At 43.2% G+C, this 15,448-nt stretch overlaps 1 protein-coding gene across 1 annotated transcript; it reads left to right on the forward strand.

The window, feature by feature from the left end:
• The first annotated feature begins 717 nt into the window (after positions 1-717).
• Positions 718-14,361, forward strand: LOC120728187 (zinc finger protein 865-like). Its single transcript, XM_040022983.1, has 3 exons — positions 718-1,357; positions 1,740-1,846; positions 7,894-14,361. The coding sequence occupies exon 3, from the start codon at positions 8,289-8,291 to the stop codon at positions 12,435-12,437; it is 4,149 nt and encodes a 1,382-aa protein (XP_039878917.1). The 5' UTR covers positions 718-1,357; positions 1,740-1,846; positions 7,894-8,288; the 3' UTR covers positions 12,438-14,361.
• The last annotated feature ends 1,087 nt before the right edge of the window (positions 14,362-15,448 follow it).

Genomic DNA, 15,448 nt, shown 5'->3' on the forward strand with positions numbered 1-15,448 from the left:
GACCCGACCTGTCCATCACCAAGCCAAAAAAAAAAAATGTCTCAGAGCCGATTCCTGATGTAATCACACACCAAGAACTGAATTAAACGGGGAAAAACGGCTTACTGACTGAAAAGATGTAAGCTGAAGCTTTAACTTGCTACACCTTCCTTTTTTCATGCCAAAAACACTTTTACAACATGGTTTCACCATAAACAAACAAATACAATAGCAACCAGGTGACAAAAACAAAATGTTGATAATCACGCCCCTTTTACAGATGCAGATTCGCAAGAAACCTCAGGAAAGTTTTCTGAATATTTAAGGCGAGTAGCGTTTGACTTCCTTCAGCTGCTTTCTAAATCAAACCTACACCCTTGCCCACAATGTGAGTGTGCAAACAAATCCATGTGCCCACAACACGAGCAGCGCAGCAGAGTAAACACACAGTCAAACACACCCACACAGGCAATAGGCAAGAATAATACACTATAATAATAACTTTAATTGAATGCAAATGAGGCACCAGGCACACAGCAGCACTTCCATGACGCGCGCACACACACACACGTTGTAATGTTATGCAGCATGCACCCTAATGATATCTTTAATTGACTAATTAACATTTCACACACTTGGTGTGAAAACACACACATTCACACACACAGTGACACGCAAGGGACTTGATGGCTTACGGTGTTTGAAGGCAGTTTTTTTAATGGAGTGTAAAGTGTATGCATGCACGCGCACGTACATGAACGCTCTCGCGCTCACATACACACGCGCGCGCTTTATTTATTCTTGAGCATCATGCTGGATAGGATACGGATTTTGGGCAAGAGGTAGATGTGAGCGTGGTGGCGGCGGTGTGCTGGATGTGGTCGCGGCCGGACAGACTAAAACCTGCGCCTGGCTCTACCCGGAACCATTATGCAGACAGGAAACAACCATTTTAAGGCCAGGAGCATCCGAGGAGCCGTCGTCTACAGAGGGGGGGACACCTAAAGCTGACACGGGGCGGAGAGCAACCAGCCGGGGAGAAAAGAGGGAATAACACGACGGGAACAAAACAAAGGCTCCGTGTGAGGGAAGAGGAGCAGTGAGCCACTCCAGCTGCATGACTCTACTGTCACACAGACAATGGACTTATCGGGGCAGGCCAGCGGAAACAGTTTTTGTTAGCGAGAGAAAAGCAGCCCTCCCGGGCCGATGGAGAGCCAGGCCTCTCACTCCGCTTTTCCCTGGATGAAGAAAAAGGCCCCGCTGACAGGCTTTAGGGACCCCGTTCTCGCGGTGCACAGCCACCTTCATGTGTTCACATTTTTACTTCCTTGGTCCTGAGCCTGTTTTTTCGCACCCAAACGTCGCATGCTACGAGGTAAAAACAAAAACAAAAGCCGTTCTCAGCAGGACTGTGTCGCCTAACGAGCTAGCTGCCGAGCTAACGGTCCGAGCTAAGCTTTAGCATTGCTAGTTGTTGGCTAGACAACCAGGGGACCTCATTTAGCATCACCTTAACCTACTTTTTGTAGTGTTTTTTTTAATAATTAAAACTATCGTAATTAAAAATTTAATTTAACTAAGTATATGTTAAAATGCGAGTAAAACAGCGAGACAATGTTGTTGTTTTTTAACGATTAGAGCAGGATCACTAGTTAGCTAGCTGAGGGATTGACGGATGCTAGCAGAGTCTGGCGAGTGGCTGGAAACGATTATTTCCATCAGTCTGACCCACTCGGTCATCGGTTCATCTATTCCAGATTGTGAACCTGAAGTCACCGGTTTTCCCCGGACTGTCCTCCTTCCCTCATTCAGCGCCGTGGTCCAGCCAGCAGGGTGCTCCAGATACAGACCTGTGGATCAGCCGGTAAGATGCAAGCAGCATGCAGTCACCCTGCTCTCAATTAAGGCTCTATAGTCTTATTCGTCTTGTGTCAGCTACATTAAAAATTGATGCGTTAAAGGAGATCTAAGTAATGTTAAACTCCGCAAAAATCTGAATAATCTTTGCATGCTTTTTTTGGTGCAAATTCTAGTGCTCGGTTTGCAACTTAGAATAATTACGCGTTTCTGCAGCGATTTATTTCCTATAACTGGATTTAAATCTTAAAAACAAAGTGTTTGCTGCCATGACATTTAATAAAATAGGTTTCATAAAAATATTAGGATGCTAGCCTCCCTGGTACCTAACGTTGCAAATTTCTCCATAATGAAAAAGTTAAAAATAAATATATAAATATATAAATATATATATAAATGTATAAGGCAGTAGCAGCTCCTAGTGTCCTTCAAACAACTGATGCTCGTGGAAAGAAACAATATTACACACGGGAACTCTGTCCCACTGTAATAATGCTTTTTATTACTTGTTTATATCCATTATGAATAACTGGACCTGGATTTTTTTTTTTAATGCCTCTTTTTTTCTATCCACCATCTTTCCTTTTACCTCCTAACAGAAGTGTACTTTGGCTGCATATTTTTGTTCAATATCTAATGTTAATCTATTTGCTTGAATTTTTGTTTAATTGGGTATAAAGGGAGACAAGACTTAAGAAGTAAAAAAAACAAACAAATCAAAAACGTTAAATTTTAAACATTAAAAATGGCTTAAATTGCTGCTATTGCTGCTGTTTCTTACTGCATTATAAGTATTGTGGTTTTGGGGCTGCTGGATGACAAAATTAACCTTTTAATGACAGCTCCTGCTGTGAGATGTTGTGATGATAATTTCCAGAAGACATTTTCTAAATGCTTTCCTTCAGCAGACATTATTGGTAATAAATGCACTCAGTTGAGCTCTTCCTTAGTAATACCACCTGATGATAGGTGAAGCAGTGCAGTCTACTTTGCATTGTCACGGGAATTTGCATGTATTGACCCAGTGAAGCAGAAAACATGTAAATATGATTTATTTATTTTTTTTTTTTTTTTATCCTAATGTTCCACCAAGTCTGTTTTACTTTTCAGGAGATAAATATTTAACTTTACCAGTTCACAAATTTTAAGATTTTCTGGTGTTGTGGTTGCTGTTGCTTTTTTTTTTTTTTTTTTTTTTTTTGCAGCACCATTATGCCATTTTATGCTTTACATTGTTTATAGCTCTCTATTGTATGTTCCTCTGAGTTTTGTGCAGAACAAGAGTGAAATGAGCGTCCACCACAAGTGCACAGAGCCTGGAAAGCCTGTGTTGACAGACAAATCTGATAACCACCAGTGGGATACCTGTTATCTCTGACCTGGGTTTTAGCTGTTGTTGAACCAAATAACAGAGAAATCCTGACTACGTTGAACTTGCCTCATAGTATTCACCCCAGATACAGGCAGTTTTTAAAATATTTTAGTGTAACATAACTGATTGAGTGGAGCCACTAAAGCATGTTGCTCAAGTTCTTACATTCAGTAAGAACCTGTAAAAGGCCTTCATCAAACCACCTGTGTGCATAGTTAAAATGTGAAAGAAAATGGTATATTCTCTGCTCCTATTAACCAGAGGTTTGTTTTTATTTTGAACAAAATATAAATTGACTAATGAACACTATAAGCTAATGTGGATTTAGAAATCTTTATTTAAAGTAAGTAAACTAGCTTTTCCTATTTATTTTGGGGAGCAGTGTGTAGGGACGGTACCTCAGGGTAGCCGTTCAGTGGATTCGAACCCTCGACCTTCCGATCATGGGGCCACCACTCTACCTACTGAGCTATCCCTGCCCCAAGTGCCTGTTATTTTCCATAAATGGATAAAATAGGACTTGTGTTTTGTTAATGGTCAGTGTGCGCAACTAGACGTTTAATGTCTAGTCAACTAGACATTTAAACATTGCTGTTGTTGCTAGTTGGTGTCCAAAATACTAGTTGGTTAACCGTATTATTTTATTTACGACACCATTGTGGTTGCAGCTCACTTAGACATCTGTCCCTTGTTTCTGTCATTTATATGACTAGTAAATTAGTTACCAGGAACATTCTCAACTCCGACCCTTGCCTCTGGCTGGATACTGAGTGGGGTGACAGTAAAAATCAAATTGAGCGTACAAGTGGCTAAAATGCATGCCGACACTTTTAGCCACCCAATTACAGTCTTCAAAAAAATGGCACACACTTATACCTGGATTATGGACACTGCATTGGTTGTGCTGCACACCAACTGTTGTTACAACAGTTTTATCACAATTTATACTGACAAGCAACGCTTGCTGGATTTGCTATTTTATTTATGTATTTAATTTTAACTGGATACTCTCATCTTTTCAAATTGTTGCAGCATCTCCCTTTGTATAAACTGTGAATCTGAGCTCCTGCAATGATATATCACTGAAATGATGGTAAAGACCAAAACAACTGTATACTCTTGCCTGCAACCCAGGGTTGAATTGCTGTAGTTTTTTACATTGCTATCATTTGCATAGCTTGCAGCTGGGTAATCTTCATATGTTGTGCTGAACTGTTTGGGTGGGGAGGCAAGATTAGGGTTTAACAAAGAGCCTCCCTTTGGGAAAGTGATCGCTACCAAAAACATTTTAAGGACCAAAATTAGATTTATTTTACTAATAAGTCTCATTATTGTTTGTAGCCTGGCTGGAGACACAGATCATTTGGAAATGATGCTTTGTGTGATATTTTCCACTGTTGTAAATACATTGAGCATGTGCATTCTAGGCTTGTGAACTGGCATGGGATTGGAATTGGCTTTGTTATGTGTTCCTTAGCTGTGAGAACAACCCCCCCCCCCCCCAGTATTTGAGCTTTGCTTTAATCGAGCAGACCTACGTCGGTGCTTTTTTTTTTTTTTTTTTTTTTTGGCTTAGATGCTTTTAACTCTCACTACCCTATTACTTAATGACTGTTTTCTTAATTTCACAATTTGCATGCAGCTAAACTGAATGCATGATCATTATGCTTTGTCTGTACAGACAACATACAAAATCCTTCCTGGTTTTATATCTGACTGTACACAGATGTGACAGCGCATATAAAGACGTTTGGCTTCTGTGGTTTCTGTCTCAGGGGAGTCTCATTCACGTCGAGCGCTCACTGCAGAGCTAGAAAAAGGTCAGAAATAAAAGCAGATTTGACCCTAGTTTTAAAACCCCCCAAAACAAAACGAAGTATCAGACAGAAAATGCGATGCTGACACAGGAGAAGTAGCGACTTGAATTATTTAGGCTGATGTTTTGGAGAGGTTGAAATGATGGCGGGTTGTTGCATGCAGTGAACGCGAGAAGCATCATTAGTTAAATTAAAGAGGGTGTCATTATCGTTAGATTATGACAGGAGTGTCATTTTGCTGATGTTTTTGGCAGTATTAAGTTGAAGAATGAAGAAAACTGGTGTTTCAAACGATACAGCCTCAAATAGTTTCATTTGTGTTTTTTGAGATAAATGAATATGAGCGAGTGCACTTTGTCCTCTTCCTTTGTTTTTATGGAGCTAAAATATGTTTTCTCCTTTTTTAAAGGAAAGCATATCAGTAGGTTATTGATTTATTTGCTGTAATTTACTTCAAGTCAAGTGCTTCTTTTAGGCTGTCATGTTGCACATGCAAAATTCAAATATCAGACAAGTGCTTGCTTGGTTCATTTTCAGTCTTTGTGTTTGTGTTCATTTTTCAGTACTTATCTCTCCTTCTCCCTTGTTGTAAATCAAGCCCCCACCCCCCTTTTTGCATCAGTGCCCACCCTAAAACCTCAAACTCACTCACAGTTTAGATCAGAGTGAACTAAGATATGATGGAAACTAAATCCATCTAGAAGAAGTGAAAGTTGTAAAAGCTTTCTGAAGGTGAGGCTGTGGAAGGATCTTTGACTTTTCTTTGCAGATGCCTTTGTCTCCAAGGGTCTCTAATCCAGTCTGCTTCTGGAAATGTTGTTAGATTATTGACTTCGGCTCTCTGTTTCTATCCCTGTGGCTTCCATGCAAATTTCTAGAGTTCAGTGGTGCCTGGGCCTCTCTTCACTCCCTGTTTGAACCCACAAACATCCCACAGCTCTGGGTCTACAAGGACTGGCAGTCGTCCTTGCCAGATAGATTTCACAATCAAAAATGCTCACTAGCCTGGGCATAACCTATCGGACAAACCTGTCTTCCACTACCTTCATATCTTTTTGTATATGTTTTCATTTTGAGTTGTATTTAATGTGAGAGGAAATCCGCTTTAACAAGACAGAAATCACACTAAATAATGTCACAAAATAATTAGGATTGCAATTTTTGCTATAATGGAGCAGTTCTAGTCTGAATTGTACAGTACTACGTTGTGTATGTTGTGACGTATTGCATTCCTTAGAGTTTACAGTATCACATCAGTATCACGTCACTCCATACAAAGAGAGAGAGAGAGAGAGAGATGGGCGTTTTGTGTGTGTGCATTTGTATGTGTTGGAAGTCATTTTATCCAGCAAGAGGTGGACAAGAGCCATCTCTGAATTCCCTGAATTCCCAGTGAGTCCCAGTAAGGGTGACAATTCAGGGAATTTGTCACCCTTACTGGTGTCTCTAAATTGCGAAATGGTACGGTTCCTCTTATAGTATTAAATTTTATTTTAAAAAAATTGCAGGCTGACACACATAACTGGAATATGTCCTAATATTTGATTGAAGTAAATATTACTGTGTCTAGGCAGAATTATTAATTCATATTACGGTTTTAAGGGTTTTTGTATTACATTTTCTCTTAACACACATACTTACACTGTCACAAACAGAAGAGAGAGGAAGTAGAAGTTAACAACGCTGAGGCAGGAAAAGAGATGCAAGACTGAGAAACTTTTAAAAGTACATCAACAGGAATTGAAGCAGTCAAGTCACATAAGAATTGATTTCTGAAACAAAACGCTCATAATCAGCTCCTGTTGACCCACAAGTGATATTTTGGAACATGTAAACACATTTACTTCTGGTACCAACTGCAACGAATTTGCTCTTGTTCTGTGAAAATGTTTAGGTCTTAAAGTTTGAATTGGGAATTATGTGACTCTTTGTCTATGTGATCTCTCCAAATGTGCCATGTTTTTATTTTTATATTTAGCTCAAATAGAGAAGACTCTGCTTCAACCAGACAAAGGCTTTGAGTTCTTGATTAATAAATAATTGGAATGGTCAGTAATCAAAATGGCTTCTTGTTCATTTCCTCTCCGATTTCAGTTGTAATGCTGATTATTTGACTGTAATGTTTATCTGCAACACAGACAGGAACCATTGAGGATTGATGATTTCTATCCTGCTTACATTTATTTCTCTGGATTTCCATGTTTGGCTTATCGCTTTTCCGCCTGCCAGTAATGATTTTTTTTTTTTTTTTTTTTTAACTAAACACTGTGATTGGAACTGCTTTCTCACACTACAACAAAAACAAATTACAATCTGGTTTCACAGCTTGGCCACAACAAGGATTTAAAGGAAATCATCTCCTGAGAAACTCAAATTTACAGCAGCTGTGGAGCATTAGGTTCACTGGGTTCGAGCTGGATGAGATTAGAAAACCAGCTGAGGAAAAGTTTACCTGGTTGAATAAACATTGAATGCAGTACGCTTTCCAAGATTTCCAGAGTTGTGCAAAAATAATTGTAGAACAGCTGCTTTGATCCTCTTGAGTGGATAAAACAGGAAGCCAGTGACCCGGTTTTTACACAGTAAAATCAGTCTGCTTTTCTAAAAACACTAAAAACTAGAGCTACAGAAACAAACAGGTCATCTCTTCACTGCCAAAAAACTATCATCAGGGTAACATGAGTGCAAATAATCAGTACTGAAGCAAGAGACTGATACCTGCGAAAATTTGTTTGTCCTAGCTGTATCAAGTTCCACACTGTAATTGCTAAGGGAGAGGCACTGAGGGCAGGAAAAACAATATGTTGTTATTGTTTAATTTATACAGAATTACTGACATTATTCTTTTTGTTTGTTTTTGTTCAGGCTCCTCGAAGATCTCCTTGACTGGATGGAAGGCCAGTGAAACAATGGTTCAGCCTGCACAGAAATAACGGACACACTCCACTTTATGGGACTGCTATGGAACATTCTAAAGAAACACTACAGACTCTGTTTTCTTTTTTATTATAGTTTAGTATATTTATGACATTTTTTTTTCTTTTTTTCTTTTTAAAGAAGCATTTGACGCTTCGCTCTTTAGCGACACATTCATGTAAGGAAAATCAGGCTCTCGGTGGATTATCGTGGCCTGTTGGACGTTAGCAGGACTACTTGTGAAAATCAGACCGCCGCAGGTTTGATAAGGGCTCACTGCTGTTTCCAGCAGCTGCAAACGGGTTGTGCCACCCCTGAGTGCATTGTCACAGCTGCATTGGGAGATGTTTCAGTTCAGCAAGTACCCCATGGACATTTTAGAAATGCTAAGTGGACACCAAGCCCACCAGTTCAAAGGCCTTGGATTAGAACGACAACTGAGCCACCAACAGCAAGTGCAGCTGCAGCACCAGCAGCAGCTGCAACAACAACACCAACCCTGTGGTGACACATCTGGAAGCCTCTTGTCGGGCCTCGGCCTTGGGTCCCTCCAAACCTCACGGAGCAATGCTTTTGCAGACTCCTCATCATTGTTTGCCAAAATGAGTGCTCCTCCTCCATCAATCTCCCACCAGAGCCAGTCGTCCACGTCGTCTCACAGCTCCAGGAAGTCGAGTAAGATGAGCAGCAGTAGCAGCAGTGGCAGCGGGAGCTCCTCGTCGGGGTACCCCCAGTTTCTGCGGCCTTTTCACCCTGCTGAGGCAGCGCTGGCTCAGGAGCAGCTCCACTCTGGGATGGGACGTTTCGACTTTGGTGGGAGCAGCAGTGGAGGAAGCGCAGGAGTCATTGGGGGGGTTGTCACACCTGCACCCCCACCTCCCCCGCTCCATCCAGGTCTCTCTGTGCCCCAGCCCTCCTCTGGCCCTTCTTCCTCCTCACCCTCACCCTCCACCTCTGCTTCCGGCTCCAACAACCCCTCTGGTAGCACTGCGGTCCCCTTAGTTGGCCAGTCCGATCCTCGCAGTCTCCACCAGCAGTTCAGCTGCATGCTTGCTGCTAATCAGTACTTCCTGTCTGGTGTTCCCACCAGCAGCAGCCTAGAGCAGTTCCTCGTCCAGCAGGGCACTCACAACCACCTAGGTTTGGGCCTCGGGCAAGGCGCCTCAGAGTCAAACTCAGCACTGGCTGCTCCTCCTGCACTCCACTCCTCCCACAGCCACACAGCTCCACAGCCTCAGCAGCAACAGCAGCAACTCACCCCACACGCCTTATCTCATCCACACAGCCACACTCACCACCCGCACCCTCTTCACCCAGCCCCGCAGCCGGCCCCACTGGGCGGTTTTGATTTCCAAGGCATTCCTGTCCTCTCCTCTAACCAGATAGCATCGCTAATGCAGCAAGAGGCTGGCCTCCCCCTCCCGCTGCCCCTGCACCTGTCCCTCTCTAAAGATGATGGAGCAAAGTCTGTAGACAGCTCGTCTACGTCAGGATCGAGTGGGGGTAGCAGGAGAAAGAAGGCAATGGCGGGTTATCTGCCCCAGAGGAAAACGGACAGTAGCAGCCACAGTCACAGCAGCAGTAGTGTTAGCAACTGCCACAACAGCAGCTCGAGTGGGCACAGTCAGAGCTCCTCATCGGGCCTCGTAGGAGGAGGAGGGTCTGGGGGCGTCAGGCTAAGTGGAATCGGAAGTGAACCGCAGCATCCCTCTCTCCTCTCACCATCCTCGCAGCAGCAACAGTCATCCTCCACTGTGTCCTCCTCCTCATCTGTTCCCACCTCCTCAAATCCCACCTCTGTGCTCGTTGCCAACGGAAACCAACAGCTGTCAAAATCCCAAGAAAATCATAACAGCATCTCATCAGGCCAGACAGAACCAGAACCCCTTTACCACTGTGGTGAGTGTGGTAAAACCTTCACCCACCTTTCGAGCCTACGAAGGCATCTCCGCAGCCATGGGTTGACACCAGAAAGCCAAAGCAGGAAGTCAGACTGTAACTCTCCCAGCCCGGAGAGGATATTCTGTTGCGGCGAGTGTGGGAAGAGATTTAAAAAGAGAGGTCACCTCATCCAGCACAGTGTCACCCATTCAGAAAACCGGCCTTTTGTCTGCAGCATCTGCCAAAAGTCCTTCAACCGTCGAGAGTCACTTACGAGACATGAGAAGATCCACGACGAGAAACCTTTCCGCTGCCCGGCATGTGGGCGTTGTTTTCGTGAGAGCACCTCTCTCCTGAACCATGCCGCTTCAGGTGCTTGTGGCAAACCTCCACGCAGTTCAAAAAACAGGGCCAGCAGTGCAGGGAGTGCATCTTCCAACCCTAGCAGCAGTAAAATGGAAAGTAGAAGTGACAGCGTAGGGATTTCAAGTGATGGGGCAGCGATGGCCAGTGACAAATATGCAACAGATTATTCCAGAAATCGCTACCAGAGCCAGTCGCCCTACAACAGCAGCGGTGTCGACGACTACAGACGATCCCAGCCTTCATCTCTGTATCCCTCAGAAAGCACATTAGCCAATGAAATGACCAGCCAGACCCTCCGGAAGGCCCCTTTAGCCCCAACTCTTCACCCCCATCCACAAAGTCAGCAACATCACCACCATCAACAGCAACAACAGCCGCACCTTCCACTCTCTTCCCTATTGGATGATTCAGAAGATGAGGTCACCAGCAGTGCAATGTCAGCCATCGCTGCTGCAGCCGCCGCCTCGTGCGATATAAACACAGAAAGCCGGGAAGGAGAGAGGAGGGATATCATTGGAGGCCTATTGGGGGGGTTGGGGTTTGGTAACCTAGGTGGACCGTCATCCACCTCCACCCTGAATGGTTCCACCATGCCGCTGACCCACCCCAGCCAGCCGCACACAAAGCCCAGGAGGCCGCGGAAGCCCAGAGAGAAAAGGGATCCCAATACCATCGTCAGGAGGAGGAGGAGCCCAGCACCGCCAGGCGACGGATCGGAAAGGCCGTACGGATGTCAGATATGTGGCAAACGCTTCAGGAGGGCGGAGACTCTGAGGCGCCACAACCGTGTCCACACAGGGGAAAAGCCTCACGCGTGTGACGTCTGTGGCAAGATGTTCCGTGAGCCTTTCCACCTCACCAAGCATCTGACTGTACACTCGGGTCAAAAGAACTACAAGTGCAATCTTTGCGGGAAGATGTTCGCCTACGCTCAAAGCCTCGTGAGACACGGGAAGCTGCACAGAAGAGGAGAAATCGACAACCAGGGGAGGAGAATAAAAGGTGCTGCTGCCGCCATCAGCCAAGTCGCCAACACAGGGAACTCTGACTTCTTCTCCTCCTGCTCTCAAGGAGAAAAGTCTCCAACGTCTGGCACGCCATCACAGAGGCTTTACACCTGCACCGTTTGCTGGAAATCCTTCCGTCACTATTTCCACCTGACAGCACATCAGCAGACTGTCCATGGCGGCAGGGTGGGGCTGGAGAAGTCTTTTCGCTGTGAAGTGTGTGGCAAAGCCTTTGCTTATTCTAACAGCTTAGTGCGGCACAAGCTGTCTCAGCATGGCATTGACCGCAACGGTCAGCGCGTGAATCAGAACCAACCCTCTGGATACTCCCCGCTCTTCTACGATTCTAATTCAGCTCCCAACTACGCTGCTTCCTCCCACATGCCACAGGGGACATCCGGACAACAACCAAACCCACAACAACAACAACCGCCGCCGCCGCCGCCACCACCGCCACCACCTCCTCCTCCTCCGCCCCCACCACAACAGCAGCAGCAACAGCAACAACAGCAGCAACACCCGCACCCTTTTTACTACCGCCCAAAAAACTACCAAAAGCGTCATGGGCAGACAAGAAAGCACCGGAAGAAAAAACGGCGAGTAGTGATCCACAGCATCATGAGGGACGGAAAGCTGGTGGGCGTGCCCCTGAGTAAAGACACGCGCAGGAAGCTGATGATTCTGAGAAAGAAGAGGGGCAGACTACAGGCTCAGCTCAACAAAAAAAAGCTCCTGGCACAGTTGAGGATAAAGGGCAGTGTAATGAAGGTGAAGTCATGGTGCGGTGGCGCCGTCAGGGTCACGGGGCTTACATCGATGGACGTCCCCATCAAACGCTTCCCCTGCCCCATCTGCCCAAGCACCATGTATGCCAAGCAGGGTTCTCTGCTGGTCCATCACGCCATTAGGCACCCACCTAGGAACTCAGGCCGCCACGCCCGTCTGCGGTGCCAGGTGTGTGAGAGGCGCACCAGTTCGTTATACAAAGCCTTGAAACACAGGGGCCAGCATCTTAAACAAGCTGCATTCCAATGCCACAAATGCCGACACAGTTTTTGGAACCCGCGGCTACTCGCCCGCCACAAGTTCTGCTGCCGGGCGACCACCAGCAGTGGGGGTGGGAGCTGGGGACTGATGAGATCTCCATCGTCAGATGATGAACATTCACCAGTCCAGCTGCCAGTCCCAGGTCTGGTCCAGCCTGAGAGATCAACGGTTCTGACTGACTACAGTCAGTAAACAATTTTTTTTTTTTTTTTTTTTTTTTTTTTTTTTTAGACTAGATTGTTTTTGATGTTTATTTTTTTTAAATAATCCAAGAAGCAAGCAAGAGCTAGCAAGTTTTTAACAAAAAAGGAAAAAAAAAAAGGTGGACGTATGGGGTTTAGTGTAACTACAGTAATAACCTCGAGCCTTCCTCCTGTGTACAATCCTAACTTACCACAGCAACGGTGGTTGATAAATTAAAGTGGACTTCAAAAGGCCCAAAATCAGAACCACCATCACAGGCTGTTTCCTCTTCCCCAAAGGTGAAGGAACTCAAGACCACATGACTTTAGTAGCATCTGTTATTAAAAACAGATTCGGCTTCCTGTCCATCATGTTTCTGTTTTTTTTTTTTTTTTTGTTTTTGTTTTTTTCTTTCTTTTTTTTGTTTGTTTGTTTGTTTGTTTGTTTGTTTGTTTGTTTTAAATCCCCGGTCAGCAGTGTCTGGGCATAAATGTGGATTGGATGCCTTTTGTAGAGGGGGATGTATCTCCGGTAGTAGGGATGCACCGATATTTAACAATTTGACCAAAAGAAATGCAGATTTATATCTATATATTTTAGTGTTTGTTTTTATTTATTACACAGCTCAACTATGAAACAAAAGTTGATTTTTATTTTTTATTTTTTCCCCCTGTAATTATGTTCTGCCAGGTTTGACCACCAGGGGGCACAGTTTTATCGGTTGGTGTTTTCAGTTGTTAACTTTTGATATTTTCTCAAGTGGAGGGATGGGTGGATGTTTGTAATGAGTTGCCAGGTTACACGGACTCACTGCACCATCTTGTGGCGATAGAGGAAAGTACTAAAAGCCACTTTAATAACTTTAATAAGTGGCTTTTAGATATAAAATCTTTTAGATACACAATCACTTTTTTATTTATTACATTTTGGAAAATTTCAAATTGTTTTTCCAACAGAGATTTGCATAAAGTTCCGTTAAAGTCTTCTGTTCTTCATCACACTCAGCCAGCACAAAAATAACGCAACACAACACACAAATATCAGTAAATGCCTTCTTGTGTACTGATATCCCTCCAAATATCGGTGCATCTCTATTTTTTTTATTTCTAGTTTGCGTTCACATTATTCACCGGTAAACAGTAGCGTCTCTGTCTCTTGGTCTGTGTTTATTTGTTGCCCCCGTGTAAGAACTCTCTTTTTATACTGAGATGAAATTTGCCCTCAAGATAAATTTATCTTTAATGGAAAAAAGAAATCCTGATGTGACACTATTTTGTCATTTTTAATGAGCTTCTTGGGACAATAAAGGGTTTGTTTGTCTAAAGAAACTGAAGGGAGACAGTTGGGACAAACGAAGTGTTGATCTTGTTTTTAATGTACACTACTTTATGATGTTTTTTGAAGAAGCGTGAACAGAGTGAGAACAGGAGCTGTTAGTGTGTTCAGGATTTGAAAAGGAAGAAGAGAAATAACCGAAGTGTACTGTACAATTCGTATTATATTTTATTATATATTGATTATTTGCTGGGTTTTTTTTTTTTGTTTGTTTGTTTGTTTGTTTTGTTTTGTTTTGTTTTTGTTTTTTTACACCGAGTATCATTTCTTTTATCATTGTTGCTAATGTTTGGGTGGGAGGGAACGAGTCAGGGTCTGTCTTTGTAAAACAGCGGGATGAGTATATGTATCGATGTGATATCCTCCCCCCTCCTCCTTGAGCCCCCTTTTACCTACTCCCTCATTGCCACACTTGATGCCCCGTTTTTGTAACAGAAGCGTGTACACATAGTTCATTACTTAGGTCCTGTCCAGATGTGTTTTCTTTTACCTGTAAAACTAAAACATGTAATATTATTACTAAATTACTATCCTTTTCATTGCCTAAAAGTGAGTTGTTGAAAACCCTCAAATCGAATAAAAAAATCTGAAACATTGATTGTTGTCTTAAATCTTCTGTTTCATGCACTCATCTCTTTTTAGTTAAGTGACATGTTATAGGATGTATATTTTAAATGTTCCTGAAATGTTGGTTCATTTGATAGTAAATGGAGCATAAAGGAAAGTGCATCATTTTACATGCTTAACTGATCTCCCTTACATGCCAACAATGTACTGATAAAACTGAGCTTTCAACATCTTTCAACAAGTTTACCTGCAGTTGAATCCAAATGAAGTTGGAGAGATGTAGATAGCATTGAGGAAACGGTTAGTTACATGAGAAATTAAATTAAAAAAGACATTCATTGCCATGGTTTCTCCCAAAATGTGACAATGGTGTTTTAATTAGTCACATCTTTAAACCATGAAGTCCACAACTGAAAACATACACTCTGCAGTCACTTCATTAGTTGCACTGTTACTGTACTGGGCTGGACCCTTGTTTTGCCCTCAGAACTGCCTTAATTCTTCATAGCATAGATTCATCAAGGAAACATTCAAGAGATTTTTTGTCCACAGTAACATGATGGCGTCACACAGCTGCTGCAGATTTGTCAGCTGCACATCTACAATGAGAATTTGCTGTTCCAATACATCCCAAAGGTACTGCTGGATTGCAATCTAGTAACTGTGGTTGTTCAAGAAACAGAGATTATTTAAGCTTTGTGGTATGGCATTTTATCTTAAATTACACTTCATATGTGCAATAGTGAAATTACATAACTGACAGTGAATATATCTAAAATAACTTTCCTCTTCTTTTAGACTAATATTCCACAACTTAAAACATGCTGTTAAAGTTTGTTTTTCCAGCAGTAAATATGTCACAGTTGCCATTAAACCTCTCAGATATAACCCTAACCCCACGGTCAAGGTCCAGCATAGGACTTAAGTGGGCGTCCATCATGTTTCTCGCACAAAGACAAAAAAAACTTCCATCCCCTCAAAGTTTGTTTTAGACAATTAACGGATTGAGGATATTTTTATCCACACTTTCTTCCTGCAGGGACCGTGAAGTGGTCTCTCTCTCATGCTGCCTGTGAGAAAACACTTTGAAAACAGCCTGGCACAAGCTGAGCGCCCGA

This window comes from Simochromis diagramma, unplaced genomic scaffold (assembly GCF_900408965.1).
Source record: "Simochromis diagramma unplaced genomic scaffold, fSimDia1.1 OVJJ01000307.1, whole genome shotgun sequence".
In the NCBI taxonomy this organism is placed as follows: domain Eukaryota; kingdom Metazoa; phylum Chordata; class Actinopteri; order Cichliformes; family Cichlidae; genus Simochromis; species Simochromis diagramma.